Source organism: Hypanus sabinus, chromosome X1 (genome assembly GCF_030144855.1).
Source record: "Hypanus sabinus isolate sHypSab1 chromosome X1, sHypSab1.hap1, whole genome shotgun sequence".
Taxonomy (NCBI): Eukaryota; Metazoa; Chordata; class Chondrichthyes; order Myliobatiformes; family Dasyatidae; genus Hypanus; species Hypanus sabinus.
This window is the reverse complement of record NC_082738.1, coordinates 36,141,189-36,156,751: the sequence shown is the minus strand read 5'-3', so window position 1 is coordinate 36,156,751 and position 15,563 is coordinate 36,141,189. Positions and strand designations below refer to the sequence as shown.

The window sequence follows — 15,563 nt, the reverse complement described above, 5'->3', positions numbered from 1 at the left end:
ATTTGATATTTTATATTTATTTTTTAATTGATCAGACAACATCAACACACCTCCTTCAAAACAGTCACCTACATATTTAATCCCCTTTTGAAACCAGTTATATAAAAGTGTATTATCCATTGTAAAAGGAATAAGCCTATTTTGAATTAAGGTTCTTCTTGCTAATAAAGATTTCTTTATCTCATCATCCATATTTACCTTATTCCATAAATCAATCAAATGTCTTAATATAAGAGATTCTTTCTTTTCCCGTATCCATTTGGATTCCCATTTATATATAAAATCTTCTGGTATATTTTCTCCTATCTTATCTAGTTCTATTCTAATCCATGCCAGTTTTTCTTCATCAAAAAAAGATGCAATAAATCTAAATTGATTTGCTTTATAATAATTCTTAAAATTTGGAAGTTGTAACCCTCCTAATTCAAAGTTACATGTCAATTTTTCCAATGATATTCTTGACATCTTTCTTTTCCAAAGAAACTTCCTCACATATGTATTCAATTCTTGAAAAAAATTCTGAGGCAGTTGTATTGGTAAAGTTTGAAATAAATATTGCAATCTAGGAAATATATTCATTTTTACAGCATTGACTCTACCTATTAATGTTATTGGTAACATCATCCATTTATCAAGATCCTCTTTTATTTTTTTTAATAATGGCAAATAGTTTTGTTTGTATAAATTCTTTACATCATTATCGACTCTTATACCTAAATATTTTATCCCATTTATTGGCCATCGAAATTGAGTTACTAATCGACATTGACTATAATCTCCTTTGGTAAGAGGTAAAATTTCACTTTTATCCCAGTTTACTTTATACCCCGATATTTTCCCATATTCTTCCAATCTGAAAGATAGTTTTTTGCAGAGATTGCAATGGGTTTGTTAAATAAATCAGAACATCATCAGCAAATAAATTAATCTTATATTCTTCTTGGTTAACTCTAAAGCCCATAATATCTGAATCTGTTCTAATTATTTCAGCTAATGGTTCTATCGCCAATACAAATAGGGCAGGTGATAATGGACAGCCTTGTCTAGTTGACCTTGTTAAGCAGAATGGTGTTGAAATCTGACCATTTGTAACTACTTTAGCTTGAGGATTAATATTTAAGGTTTTAATCCATTTTATAAAAGATTTTCCTAACTCATATTTTTCCAATACCTTAAATAAAAAATCCCATTCCAATCTATCAAATGCTTTTTCTGCATCTAAGGCAAATGTCACACTCATTTCCTCTCTTTTTTGTGCCAAATGAATTATGCTAAGTAACCGAGTTATATTGTCCGTTGATTGTCTGTTCTTAATAAAGCCTGTTTGATCCATATGTATTAATTTTGGTAGATATTTAGATATTCTATTAGATAAAATTTTTGCTATTATTTTATAATTTGTATTCAACAAGGAGATAGGCCTATATGATGTTGGTTTTAAAGGATCTCTATCTTTTTTTGGCAACACAGTTATGATCGCTGTCGAAAAAGCTCCAGCACATCCTCTTCCTTAATATCTACATGCTCAAGCTTTTCAGTCCACTGCAAGTCATCACTACAATCATCAAGATCCTTTTCTGTAGTGAATACTGAAGCAAAGTGTTCATTAAATACCTCTGCTATCTCCTCTGGTTCCATACACACTTTCCCACTGTCACACTTGATTGGTCCTATTCTCTCATGGCTTATCGTCTTGCTCTTCACATACTTGTAGAATGCCTTGGGGTTTTCCTTAATTCTGTCCACCAAGGCCTTCTCATGGCCCCTTTTGGCTCTTCTAATTTCATTCTTAAGCTCCTTCCTGCTAGCCTTATAATCTTCTAGATCTCTATCATTACCTTGTTTTTTGAACCTTTCGTAAGCTCTTCTTTTCTTCTTGACTTGATTTACAACAGCCTTTGTATACCACAGATCTTGTACCCTACCATCCTTTCCCTGTCCCTTTGGAATGTACCTACTCAGAACTCCACACAAATATCCCCTGAACATTTGCCGCATTTCTTCCATACATTTTCCTGAGAACATCTATTCCCAATTTAAGCTTCCAATTTCCTGCTTGATAGCTTCATAATTCCCCTTACTCCAATTAAACGCTTTCCTAACTTGTCTGTTCCTATCTCTCTCCAATGCTATGGTAAAGGAGATAGAATTATGATCACTATCTCCAAAATAATCTCCCACTGAGACCTGACACCTGACCAGGTTCATTTCCCAATACCGGATCAAGTACAGCCTCTCCTTTTGTAGGCTTATCTACATATTGTGTCAAGAAACCTTCCTGAACACACCTAACAAACTCTACCCCATCTAAACCCCTCACTCTAGGGAGATGCCAATCAATATTTGGGAAATTAAAATCTCCCACCACAACAACCCTGTTATTATTACTCCTTTCCAGAATCTGCCTCCCTATCTGCTCCTTGATGTCCCTGTTACTATTAAAAAACACCCAGTAGAGTTATTGACCCCTTCCTATTCCTAACTTCTACCCACAGAGATTCCGTAGACAACCCCTCTATGACGTCCACCTTTTCTGCAGCTGTGACACGATCTCTGATCAACAGTGTCACGCCCCCACCTCTCCTGCCTCCCTCCCTGTCCTTTCTGAAACATCTAAAGCCTGGCGCTTGAAGTGACCATTCCTGCCCCTGCACCATCCATAACGTCCACGACATCATAGCTCTGAGTGCTGATCCATGCTCTAAACTCATCCGTTTTATTCATGATACTCCTTGCATTAAAATAGACACATCTCAGACCATCAGACTGAGCGCGTCCCTTCTCTATCACCTGCCTGTACTCCCTTTCACACTGTCTCCAAACTTTCTCTATTTGTGAGCCAACCTCCCTTTCCTCCGTCACTTCAGTTCGGTTCCCACCCCCAGGCAATTCTAGTTTAAACTCTCCCCAGTAGCCTTTGCAAACCTCCCTGCCAGAATATTGGTCCCCCTGGGATTCAAGTGCAACCCGTCCTTTTTGTACAGGTCACTTCTGCCCCAAAAGAGGTCCCAATGATCCAGAAATCTGAATCCCTGCTCCCGCTCCAATCCCTCAGCCATGCATTTATCCTCCACCTCACTCTATTCCTATTCTCAGTCACGTGGCATAGGCAGTAATCCCGAGATTACTACCTTTGCAGTCCTGCTTCTCAACTTCCTTTCTAACTCCCTGTACTCTTTTTTCAGGACCTCCTCCCTTTTCCTACCTATGTCGTTGGTACCAATATGTATCATGACCTCTGTCTGTTTTCCTTCCCACTTCAAGATATCATGGACGTGATCAGAAACATCCCAGACCCTGGCACCTGGGAGGCAAACTACCAACCACATTTCTTTCCTGCGTCCACAGAATCACCTGTCTTACCCCCTAACTATAGAGTCCCCTGTCACTGTTGCCTTCCTCTTCCTTTCCCTACCCATCTGAGCCACAGGGCCAGACTCCGTGCCAGAGGCACAGCCACATGTTGCTTCCCACAGGTAGGTTCCCCCCCCCCAATACTACTCAAACAGGAGTACTTATTGTTAAGGGGGACAGTCACTGGGGTACTCTCTAGTATCTGACTCTTGCCCTTCCCCCTCCTGACTGTTACCCACTTATCTGTCTCCTGTGGTCTCAGTGTGACCACCTGCCTATAGTTCCTACCTATCACCTCCTCACTCTTCCTGACCAGATGAAGGTCATTGACCTGCATCTCCAGTTCCCTAAAGTGGTCTCTGAGGAGCTGCAGCTCGATGTACCTGGTGCCGATGTGGCTGTCCAGGAGTCTCCAGGACTCCCACATCTGACACCGAACACAGAAAACCGGCCTCACACACATATGCTCTGTCTTTATTTTAAACAGATAACCTACCTGGCTTCAACCCTTTATTGCCGAAGCCTTCCTACTCTGTCTCTCTCTACTCCGTCGCCCACTCCTCCGACGCCCGCTCTATAAAGCTGTTTCCTTTTAAACTCTTCCCACTGTTCTCATTGGCCGGCCTCCACACGCTTGTGCAGTCGTGCCCCGTTCAAACTGCTGAAGAAATAACCCCTTAAGTCTGCACTGCCATTTATCAAGATGATGGATGATCATTTACCTCAATATCATTTTCACTTAATTTACCTCTTGATTCCCTTAGTATCTAGAAATTTAACTATGAAGGTAACTGGCTGTGCCTCCACAGATCTCCAAGGCAGAGAAGTCCAAAGACTCCATCACCCTTTGAATGAAGAACTTTCACCTCATCTCATTCCTGATTCTCAAACCATTCCCTTATTCTTAACCCATTCCCACTGTTCCTGGACTGCTTCAGTCGGGTGAGGGGTGGCAGTGAAACCCCCCCTGCATAGAACTTAGAGCATAGAACAGTATAGCTCAGAACAAGCCCTTCATTCCATGATGTTGTGCTAATCTTTTAACGCATTCCAAGAACAATCTAACCCTTCCCTCCCACATAATCCTCCATTTTAGCTTCATCCATGTGCCTATCTCACAGGTTTTTGAATGTCCCTAATGTATTTGCCTCAGCTGTGAGGATCCCTGCAGCATCCGATGACCCCGTGATCTCTGTCTCAGAGGCCGATGTCACATTGTCTTTCAAGAGGGTGAACCCTTGCAAGGCAGCTGGTAGGTCTCTGAAAACCTGTGCCAACCAGCTGGCAGGAGTATTCAAAGACATTTTCAATCTCTCACTGTTATGGTTGGAAGTTCCCGGCTGCTTCGAAAGGGCAACAGTTATACCAGTGCCCAAGAAGGGTAGTGTGAGCTGCCTCAATGACTGTCATCCAGTACGCTCACATCTATGGTGATGAAATGCTTTGAGAGGCTGGTCATGGCTGGAATCAATGCTTGTCTCAGGAGGGACCTGGAGCCACTGCAATTTGCTTATCGCCACAATAGGTCTACAGCAGACACTATCTCAATGGCTCTCCAATACAGCCTTGGATCACCTGGATAACACAAATACCTGTGTCAGGATGCTGTTTATTCACTGTAGCTCATCATTTAGCATCATCATTCCTCCAGTCCTGATCGAAAAGCAACAGAACCTGGGCTTCTGTACCTCCCTCTGCAACTGGATGCTTGACTTCTTAACTGGAAGACCACAATCCGAGCAGATTGGAAATAACATCTCCTCACTGACGATTAACACTGGCTTAGCCACTGCTCTACTCTCTCTACACCCATGACTGTGTGGCTAGGCATAGCTCAAATGCCATCTATAAATTTGCTGATGATCCAACCATTGTTGGTAGAGTTCCAGATGGCAATGAGAAGGTGTACAGGAGTGAGATATGCCAACTAGTTGAGTGGTGTTGTAGCAACAATCTTGCACTCAACATCAGCAAGACCGAAGAGCTGATTGTGGTCTTCAGGGAAGGTAAGACAAAGGAATACAAACCAATCATCAGAGGGATCAGAAGCGGAGGGAGTGAACAATTTCAAGTTCCTGGGTGTCAATATCTCTGAGGATCTAACCTGGACAAAACATATTGATGCAGCTATAAAGAAGGCAAGGCTGCGACTATATTTCATTAGGAGTTTGAGGAGGTTTGGTTTGTCACCTAAAACACTCGGAAACATCTACAAATGTACCATGGAGAGCATTCTGACCTGGTGTATCACCATCTGGCATGCGGGGGGGGGGGGGGGGGGGGGTTCTACTGCACAAAATCGAAAAAAGTTGCAGAAACTTGTAAAATTAGTTAGCTCCATCATGGGTACCAGCCTGCATTGTATCCAAGACATCTTCAAGGAGTGGTACCTTAGGAAGGTGGCATCCATTATTAAGGACCTCCAGCACCCAGGGCATGCCCTTTTCTCACTGTTACCATCAGGTAGGAGGTACAGAAGCCTGAAGGCACACACTCAGCGATTCAGGAACAGCTTCTTCCCCTCTGCCATCCAATTCCTAAATGGACTTTGAACCCATGAACACTACCTCACTACTTTTTTTATTTCTGGTATTTTGTACTACTTATTTAAAATTAACTATTTATATATATACAGTATACTTAAATGTAATTCATTTTTTCTCTATATTTATTGCAGTGCTGCCGTAACATATGGCAGTGATATTAAAATCTGATTCTGATTCTACCACCATCCCTGGCAGGACATTTCATGCATTTAGCACTCTAAGACAGAGTCCTGGAGAATATCACAAATCATGGACTTCCAGACAGAATACACTCCATCTACTACCACCCTCTGCCTTCTGCTTGAAATCCAATTCAGAATTGCAGCCAAATTTCCCTGGATTCCATGGTTTCTGTATTTCTGAATGAGTCCTCCATGGGAAAAATTGTTGAACAACTTACTAAAATCCAAATGCACTACATTCACCAATCTACCTTTATTAATTTGCTTTGTCACTTTGTCAAAAAACATCAATCAGGCTCGTGAGGCATGACCTACCCCTCACACACCAGGCTACCCCTAATGAGACTATGCTTCTCCAAATGTTCATCAATCCTGTCTCTAAGAATCTTCTCCAGTAGTTTTCCCATCAATGATGTCAACTCACTTGTGTATAATTCCCAGGATTCGCTCTCAAAGTTCAAAGTAAATTTATTATCAAAGTACATATAGGTCACCACACACAACCCCAAGATTCATTTTCTTGCAGCCCTACTCGATAAATCTAATAACCTATTAGAATCAATGAAAGACTGCACCAACTGGGCATAGAACCAGAGTGTAATGACACCAAACTGTGCAAATACAAAAAGAAATAAATAATAATACTAATAATAAATAAAAAAGCAATAAATGTTGAGAACATGAGATGAAGAGTCCTTGAAAGTGAATCCATAGGTTGTGGGATCAGTTCAGTGATGGGGCGAGTGAAGTTGAGTGAAGTTTGGCTTAAGAGCCTGCTGGTTGAGGGGCAATAACTGTTTCTGAACCTGGTGGTGTGAGTCCTGAGGTTCCAGTACCTTCTTCCTGAAGGCAGTGGTGAGAAGAGAGCATGACATGGGTGGTGGGAGCACCTAATGATAGATACTGCTTTCCTACGACTATGTTCTATGTAGATGTCCACAATGGACAGGAGTGCTTTACCTGTGATAGACTGGACTGTACCCATTACTTTTTGTAGGATTTCCCATTCAAGGGCATTGGTATTTCCATACCAAACTGTGATGCAGCCAGTCAATGTACTCCTCCACACATCTATAGAGGTTTTTTAAAGTTTTAGATGACATTCAAAATCTTTGCAAACTCCTAAGATAGTAAAGGCGCTGCTGTGCTTTCTTCATTATCTTTCTTCAACAAAGGAATAAAATATGCAATCCTCTAATCTTCTGGTATCACTCCTGTGGCCTGTGAGGATGCAAAGATCATCACCACTGATGTGGCAATCTCTTCCCTCGATGCCAAAGAATCCTGGGGTATATCCTATCTATCCTACCTATCTTGTGGACTTATCTATCCTAATGTTTTTAAAAAGTTTAGCACATCCTCATCCTTAACCTTGACATGTTCCAGCACACTATCCTGTTTTATGCTGACTTCATGTTCATCAAGGAGCCTCTCTGTCATGTGACCAGGTTCAATGCCTAGTACTAGATCCAGAATGCCCCCCCCCCCCCAGTTAGGAATCCTTCTTGGACACACCTAACAACTCTGGCCCATCTAAGCATCTTGTACTAAGGAGGAGTCAATCAATATTAGGAAAGTTAAAGTCACTCATGATAACAACCCTGTTATTTTTGTACCTTTTCAAAATATGCCTACTGATCTGCTCCATGATGTCTCTGTTGTTATTGGGGGAATAGCCCCAATAGTGTGATTGCACCTTTCCTGCTTCTGACTTACCCCGCACTGTAGACACTCAGTAGACAATCCCTCCATGAAGTCCTCCCTCTCCGCAGCTGTGATACAATCCCTGATTAGAAATAGCACTCCCCCACCGCTGTTATCTCCCTCCCTATCCCTTTAAACCCTGGGAACATCCAGCAGTCAACACCTGCCCTTCTGATAGCTAAGTCTCTGTTATGGCCACAACATCATAGTTCCATGTAGTGTCCCATGTTCTAAGGTCGTCCCCTTTGTTCCTAATACTTCTCGCATTAAAATAGACACATTTCAACCCATCCAACTGACTGCATTTATGCCCTATCCAATGCCTATTCTTCCTGACGGTCTCTGGCCTTTCAAGTCCTTTAAGAATTATTAAGTTTCAATTAGATCTCTCATTCTTCTAAACTCTACAGAATATACTTCCAATCTACACAATCTCTCTTCAAGCAGCAAAAGCTGTATGACTGGTTCCATTAGTGGAGCCAGTCTTGTGGATCTTTGTTTTGCTCCCCTCTTGGTAGGTCTTTTTTTAAGGAATAGATACCAGAACTGCATAATATTTGGGTGCCATCTCAACGTCTATAATAAGACCTTCATACTCCTATAATTGAACCCTGAGGTAATAAAAATTAACATATCACTTTCCCTCCTAATCACTTGCTGCACTTAATGAGGCCAGTTCTCCTTTCATACTTTTTGTCTAGAGTTAAGATTCTAGTCTCACGTAGAGTCATAGAATCAGAATCAGATTTATTTTCATTGGCTTATTGTATATCGTGAAATTTATTGAATTAACTCTTTTCTGGCTTCCAGCTGGGTACAGGTATCTATTTTAACTGATCAAGCTCTGCCATCTTCATCAGAGATGATGCCTGGGCGTGTCTAGTCCAGTGGTACTTATACACGCCCAGGCATCATCCCTGATGAAGACGCAGAGTTTATCATCGAAATGTCAGTTAAAATCGGTACTTGTACCCGGCTGGAAAACCAATAAGAGTGTATTTGTGAAATTTGTTGTTTTGTAGCAGCAGTACAGTATAAGACATGAAATATATTATAAATTATAATAAGAAATATATACAATATAAAAATTAAATTGTGCCAAAAACAGAGCAAAAAAGAGTGAGATAGCATTCAGGATTCATTGTCCATTCAGAAATCAGATAGTGGAGGGGAAGAAGCAATTCCTAAAAGGTTGAATATGTGTTTTCTGGCTTCTGGACCTCCTCTTTGATGGTAGTAATGAGAAGAGGGCATGTCCTGGTGGGAGGGGTGGCTGTGTAGCACAGAAACAGACCCATTCTACATCACGTGCAAAAGACAGTTAGGTAGCTGGGGAATCAAGGGGTTATGGGGAAAAGAAACGTAGGTAGAGCTGAGTCCAGAGCCAGCTAAACTATGATTTTATTGAAAGGCAGAGCAGGCTCTATGGGCCAGATGGCCAACCCCTGCTCTTGTTTCTTATGTTCTTATGCTGCCTATCACAGCTTTAAGCAACCTCACTTTCGAGGCAATGAAGGAAAGCCCAGTTACGTTTTACAAAGACTAGTGCTTCATGTTCACAATCAGGCAAGTTCACTGGGAGTGTGGCAACGTGGAATTAGCCCTTCGATTGAGTGATCAAGTCACAAAGCTACACAGTGTGAAAGTAGACCCTTTGGCCCATCTTGCCCATGCTAACCACGAGCTAATCCCATTTACCTGCATTTGGCTCACATCTCTCAAATTGTTTCTGATCCATGGACCTGTCCAAGTAGCTTTTAAGCATTATAATTGAACCCAACTCTATCACTTCCTTTGGTGCTTTATTCCATCTACTCACCACCATCTGAGTGATAAACCAGCCCCTTAGCCCCACAACCTTAAATATTTTGTGTCTCACTTTGAACTTGTGGCCTTTAGTTTTCGATTAGTTTTAGATTCTCCTACCCTGGGAAACAAACTGTGACCATGCAACTTATCAATGCCTCTCATAATCTTACAAACCGCTTTTAGGTCACCACTCGGCCTCCTTCGCTCCAGGGAAAACTGTTTCAGCTGATCCCATCTCTTCTCATACAGTAAGCCCTCCATTCCCAGCAACATCCTTGCAAATGTTTTCTACATCCTCTCCAACTTAATCACATCCTTCCTATACAGAACAGCATACCACCCTACCTCAGTAGGACCTCCCACGAGAGATTAAAATTAATTTTATTTGTCACATGTACATTGAAACATCAAAACATACAATGAAATGCTAATCGTTATGCCACCATACTGCCCTTCACCCACAGTGAAGAACAGAAATCCAAAAGCCCTCAGCACAAACAGAAGATTGGCGTCTGTGGGCAGGACCTACCAATATCAAGCAACCGGTCTCCTGGTCTGTTCCATTTCCAGCCCTGGAGCTGTTGGTGTTCACTGTACTGGAGCCGTCTGTCATGGAAGACCACCCGAACTGTACTCTGCAAAACCAAAGGGAAGAGGTGGCGGCGGGAGAGAGGAAGTCAGAAAAAGGCTTTTTCCCCTGAGGTTGGGCAAGACTAGAATTAGAAGTCATAGGTTAAGGGTGAAAGGTGAAATATTTAACATGAACCTGCGGTGAGACCTCTTCACTCAGAGCTTGGTGCAAGAGCTGCCAGCAGAAGTGTTGGAGGCAGGTTGATTGCAACGTTCAAGAAAAGTTTGGATAAGTATGTGAAAGAGAGCAGTATAGAAGGTTATAATCCAGGTATGGGTTGGTGGGACTAGGCAGAATAACAGTTCAACATGAACTAGACAGACTGATAGGCCTGTTTCTGTGCTGTTATGCTCTATGACGCTAAATGTTTTCCCCACCCTCAATTTCCACTCAGTCCAGCTGATGATACTCTGTGAACTCCGTGCTCCTCCATTTCTTGCATATTGCTGATCCCTGACTTTTCTCTCCACCATGGCCAGCTGCTTTTGCTGTTATAGTCATGGAGTTAAGAAATAGATTCTAGAGCATTGGCCCTGACAGTTCGGATGTTAGGGGCTATGCTCTGGAATTTCCTTCCTAAACCTCTTGGTGAATTTCTTTCCTAAGGCTAATTGGTTTACAGATCAAAATTAGCTCTATTTGTTATGTGTACATTGAAACACACAGTGGGAAGTGTTGTTTTCACGTCAATGACCAGCACAGTCTGAGGAGTGCTGAGGGCAGCCTCAGCTTTCTAGCCCCAACTCTTTGGAATGTGGGAGGAACTCAGAGTACTCGGAAGAAACCTATGTGGTTACGGAGAAAACATACAAATTCCTCACAGACAGCAGCAGGAATGAACTCTGATCTCATGGCTGGTGTTGTAACGCATTGTGCTAACGGCTACACTGCCAGGGCACCAGCACCAACATTTCGACTGTGAGCTATCATCCTTTCGAGATGAATGCAAGAGCTCTGAATGAAAGGACCTCGACGAGTCCAAGAGGCTGGGGCGAGCACTGGTGGTCGGAGGTGTGGAGTCAGTGTGTGTGTGTGTGTGTGTGTGTGTGTGTGTGTGTGAGATGGGTGGGTGGCTGGGAGTGTGGGAAAACAGCTTGTCTTTCTGTTGCTGTTCTGCTGAACGATGTGGGCACTGGAATGTGTGGTGATACTTGTGGCCTCCACAGCACATCATTAGACTGTGTTGGTTGTAACCCAAATGATGGGATTTGCTGTATGTTTTGATGTGCACGTGGTATCAGACTGGGTAACAGCTTCTTCCCACAGGTTGTGAGACTAATTAAAACCCTGCCGCCACTGAAGTCTCGTCACTGGGACAGTGAGCTGTTTACTGTTTACTGTGTACCTGTGCTGTGCACTACATGCACTTTGAATTATATTTTATTAACTTATTTGTGGTAATATTTTGATTATGTGCTGTGTGTGATATATGTTTTTTGGGTGCACTGTGGTCCTGAGGGACATAGTTTCTTTTAGTTATTCAGACGGATGACAACAAACTTGAACTTGCACTTGAACTCAATAAATGAACCTGAGATCCTTCTTTGGTGATCTGGTATTTGTGTCTGTTCCTAATTTCTGTACAGGTTAATGGACAGATTGCTTTATATAATAATATAATTTGACTACTGTTGTATATTTTGACTTCCATGGTGGCAGAATTATAGAATCAGTGGCCACCTTTATGTGTGTAGTGTAGAACAGCAGCTGTTGGAACATATTAAGTCATCACAACTATTTTCCTAGCTAAGGGGCTGTTTCTCAATATCAAGCTCACATCTTTCTGGGGACTACCAAACCCACACTGCCACAGGCAGCTGTTGAGGCCAATTCATGGGTATATTTAAAGCGAAACTTCATAGTTTCTTGATTAATAAGCGTGTCAAAAGTTACAGGGAGAAGGCAGGAGAATGGGGTTGAAAGGAGTAAAAAATCAGCCATGATCAAATGGTGGAGCAGATTCGATGGGAAAATAACATGGAAACAGGCCATTCAGCCCACCGAGTCTCTGTTGACCATCAACATCTGACTTTAATCCCAGTGTAATCCTGCTGTCATTCTTTCCTCCCGCCTCTGTGTGGGACTCACCTTCAGCAGCTTCCCACTGAACTCCAGGAGTCCCCTTATATTCTGATTACACAGCATCCGGATCTCGTATGATTGACCTGAAGAGGAAACAGCCAATGTATGAGGTGTTTAGACTGAGCAATTTAAAACCATAAGACCATATGACATTGGAGCAGAATGAGTCCATTGAGTCTCCTTTGCCATTCTATCATTGCTGATTTGTTTTCCCTTTTAACTCCATTCTCCTGCCTTCTCCCTGTAACCTTTAACACCCTACCTCTGCTTTAAATATACCCAATGACTTGGCCTCCACAGCCATCTGTGACAATGTATTCCACAGATTCACCACCATCTAGCTGAATAAATTCTTCTTTGTCTCTATTCTAAAGGGACATCCTTCTTTTCTGAGGCTGTGCCCCCTGGCCCTGGGCTAATGCACTATTGCAAATATCCTTCTATGTCCTCTCTATCTAGGCCTTCTAATATTCAGTCAGTTTCAATGAGATACCCCCTCATTTGTCTAAAATCCAGCGTGTAAAGGCTCAGAGCCATCAAATATTCCTCATTCCTGGGATCATATTGGTAAACCTCCTCAGGACCCTCTCCAATGCCAGCACATCCTTTCTTTGGTAAGGGGCCCAAAGGTTCTCACAATACTCCCAGTGTAGTCTGACCAATAACTTATAAAGCCTTAACATTACATCCTTGTTTTTATACTCTAGTCCTTTGGAGTTTAGAGGTCCTCTGCACTTCTCCTTAAATCTCTACCAATTTACTACTGGATTGAAGTTCAAGGTTCAAAGTCCATTTATTATTAAAGTATATATACAATCTTGAGATTTGTCTCCTTACTGGCAGCCACAAAATAAAGAAACCCAATAAAACCCTTTAAAAAAAGATCGTCAAACACCCAATATGCAGAAAGAAAAAGAAACAAATGGTGCAAACAATAAAAGTAAGCTAATAGCATTCAGAACTGAAGTCCATGAAAGTGCGTCCACAGCCAGGAATCCAGCAGCCGATCCAGTGGCACAGTCTCAGTTCAGTGCACAGGCCCTGCCGCCTCGATTCAGCCCGTTCCCGACCTTTCCAATTTGGTCTGGCACTTAAATTGAACAAACTTTGGGTCTTCATTCACTCTCGTGCCCGGGCTCTGCCTTGACTCCAACTTGCCTCTGCTCACCTCGCCTCGGTTCCCCCACATAGCATTGCCTCCAAGCCCACTCCAACTCTAGCTCATTCCCCACCTCTGTGCCCGGGCCCTGCCACCCGTACATGCCACACTGCACCTTCGAGAATTCAGTTCACACCACAGACATACCAGTTCACACAGGCAGTTCAAAAGCTCAACTCTGAAAGGACTTATTGATTGCAGTGATCGTTTACCAGAAAAAGTGTGATTAATGAAGATGCATACTTAATAAAGAATTAGGACAATAGCAGTAATTAAACTGGTCCTGGGGATGATGCATTTGTTGTATGGGCAGACTCTTCTAAAGGCACAGACATTCTTCACCAAATGGCCACCATTGAGCAGACTTGAACTCTTTTCTTGAGCATTCAGTAAATTGACAAGCATCCCCATTAAAACATACAACATTCTTTGAGTGCTCTGTTCAGAATATGTTTCTCCTGGCTGAGGAATACTATACCAGGGGTCAGACTAATGATAGGCTGCCCAGGACAGAAGAAAGAAATTCTTCTCTCTGAGGGTGTGGAGCCTTTGGTACCCTCTACCCTGGAGAGCAGAGGAGACTCGGTCATCGGTTGCATTCAAAGCAGGGGACTTTGCAGATGTTAAAAAAACGAAGGAATCCTGCGGTGGCACAGAAATGCAGAGGTCAGTGCCGCAGTCTCAGAGCTCCAATGGCCCAAGTTCGACTCCCGTCTGCAGCGCTACACCCCACCCCCCAAAATTAACTTAAGTGAAGTTTAACTAATGAAATACTCATCGCAGCAATTGTAACCATGAAACTAAAGGATAGCAAAATACAGAAGATGTTTGACAGGAGAGAAAGCCGGTCATCCTTGCCTGGGCTGACTCTGCACCGGCTGCCAAGTGCAATGGAACTTAGACATTGCTAGTGATGCTCACATCCCACGAATCAATATTTTTTTATTTATTTAAGAGATTATAGCATAGAACAGGCTCTTCTGGCCCAGCGATCTGTACTGCCCAGCAACTCAACAATTTAACCTAAAAAAGAGGTCCTGAAAAGAGAATTTAGAGAGCTAAGTAGAAAGTTGAGACGAGGAAATCTGCAGATGCTGGAAATTCAAGCAACACACACAAAATGCTGGTGGAACGCAGCAGGCCAGGCAGCATCTGTAGGGAGAAGTACAGTTGACATTTCGGCCTGAAACGTCGACTGTACTTCTTCCTATAGATGCTACCCGGCCTGCTGCGTTCCACCAGCATTTTGTGTTTGTTGCTAGAAAGCTGAGAAGCAGGATCTTCCGGATAGTAATTTCTGGATTGCTGCCTTTACCACGTGCCAGTGAGGGTAAAAACAGGAGGATCTGGCAGATAAGTGTATGGCTGAGAAGCTGGTGCAAGGGGCAGGGCTTCAGGCTCTTGGATAATTGGGATCTTTTCTGGGGCAGATATGGCTTGTTCAAAAGTGACAGGTTGCACCTGAACCCAAGGGGGACCAACCTTGCAGGCAGGTTTGTTAGAGCTGTTGGGGAGGGTTTAAACCAACTTGGCAGGGGGGTGGGAACCAGAGTGAAGGGACTCAGGATAGGACAGATGGTAAAAAAGTAAAGATAACGTGCAGTCAGACTGTCAGGAAGGGCAAGCAGGTGTTGGGACTTAGTTGCAGCCAATGGGGTAAGTATCAAATTACTAGGGATTCAGAGTCAGAAAGGTTAGCAAATACAGTGCTCAAGGGTTTGTATCCAAATGCGTGTAGTATAAGAAATAAGGTGGATGATCTTTTTGCAATATTACAGATTGTCAGGTATGATGTTGTGGCCATCACTGAATCATGACTGAAGGATGATTGTAGTTGGGAGCTGAATGTCCAAAGTTACAGATTATATCGGAGGGATAGGAAAGTAGGCAGAGGGGGAGGTGTGGCTCTACTGGTTAAGAATGGCATCAAATCAGTAGAAAGATGTGACATAGGATCGGAAGATGTTGAATCCTTGTGGGTTGAGTTAAGTAACTGCAAGGGTAAAAGGACGTTGATTTTATTTATATACAGGCCTCCCAATAGTGGCTGAGAGGTGGATCACAGGTTACAACAGGAAATAGAAAAGGCGAGTCAA

General features: G+C 42.6%; 1 protein-coding gene across 2 annotated transcripts in view; it reads right to left on the bottom strand.

Annotated features, from left to right (window-relative positions):
- The window catches only part of LOC132384823 (transcription factor CP2-like), a 68,430-nt gene that overhangs the window by 37,953 nt on the left and 14,914 nt on the right, over window positions 1-15,563 (bottom strand). For both annotated transcript variants that reach the window (XM_059956378.1, XM_059956379.1), the window contains 2 exons: window positions 12,315-12,391; window positions 10,125-10,230 (listed from right to left, as the gene is read on the bottom strand). In XM_059956378.1, coding sequence (XP_059812361.1) covers window positions 10,125-10,230; window positions 12,315-12,391 — 183 coding nt within the window. The remainder of the gene's footprint in view (window positions 1-10,124; window positions 10,231-12,314; window positions 12,392-15,563) is intronic.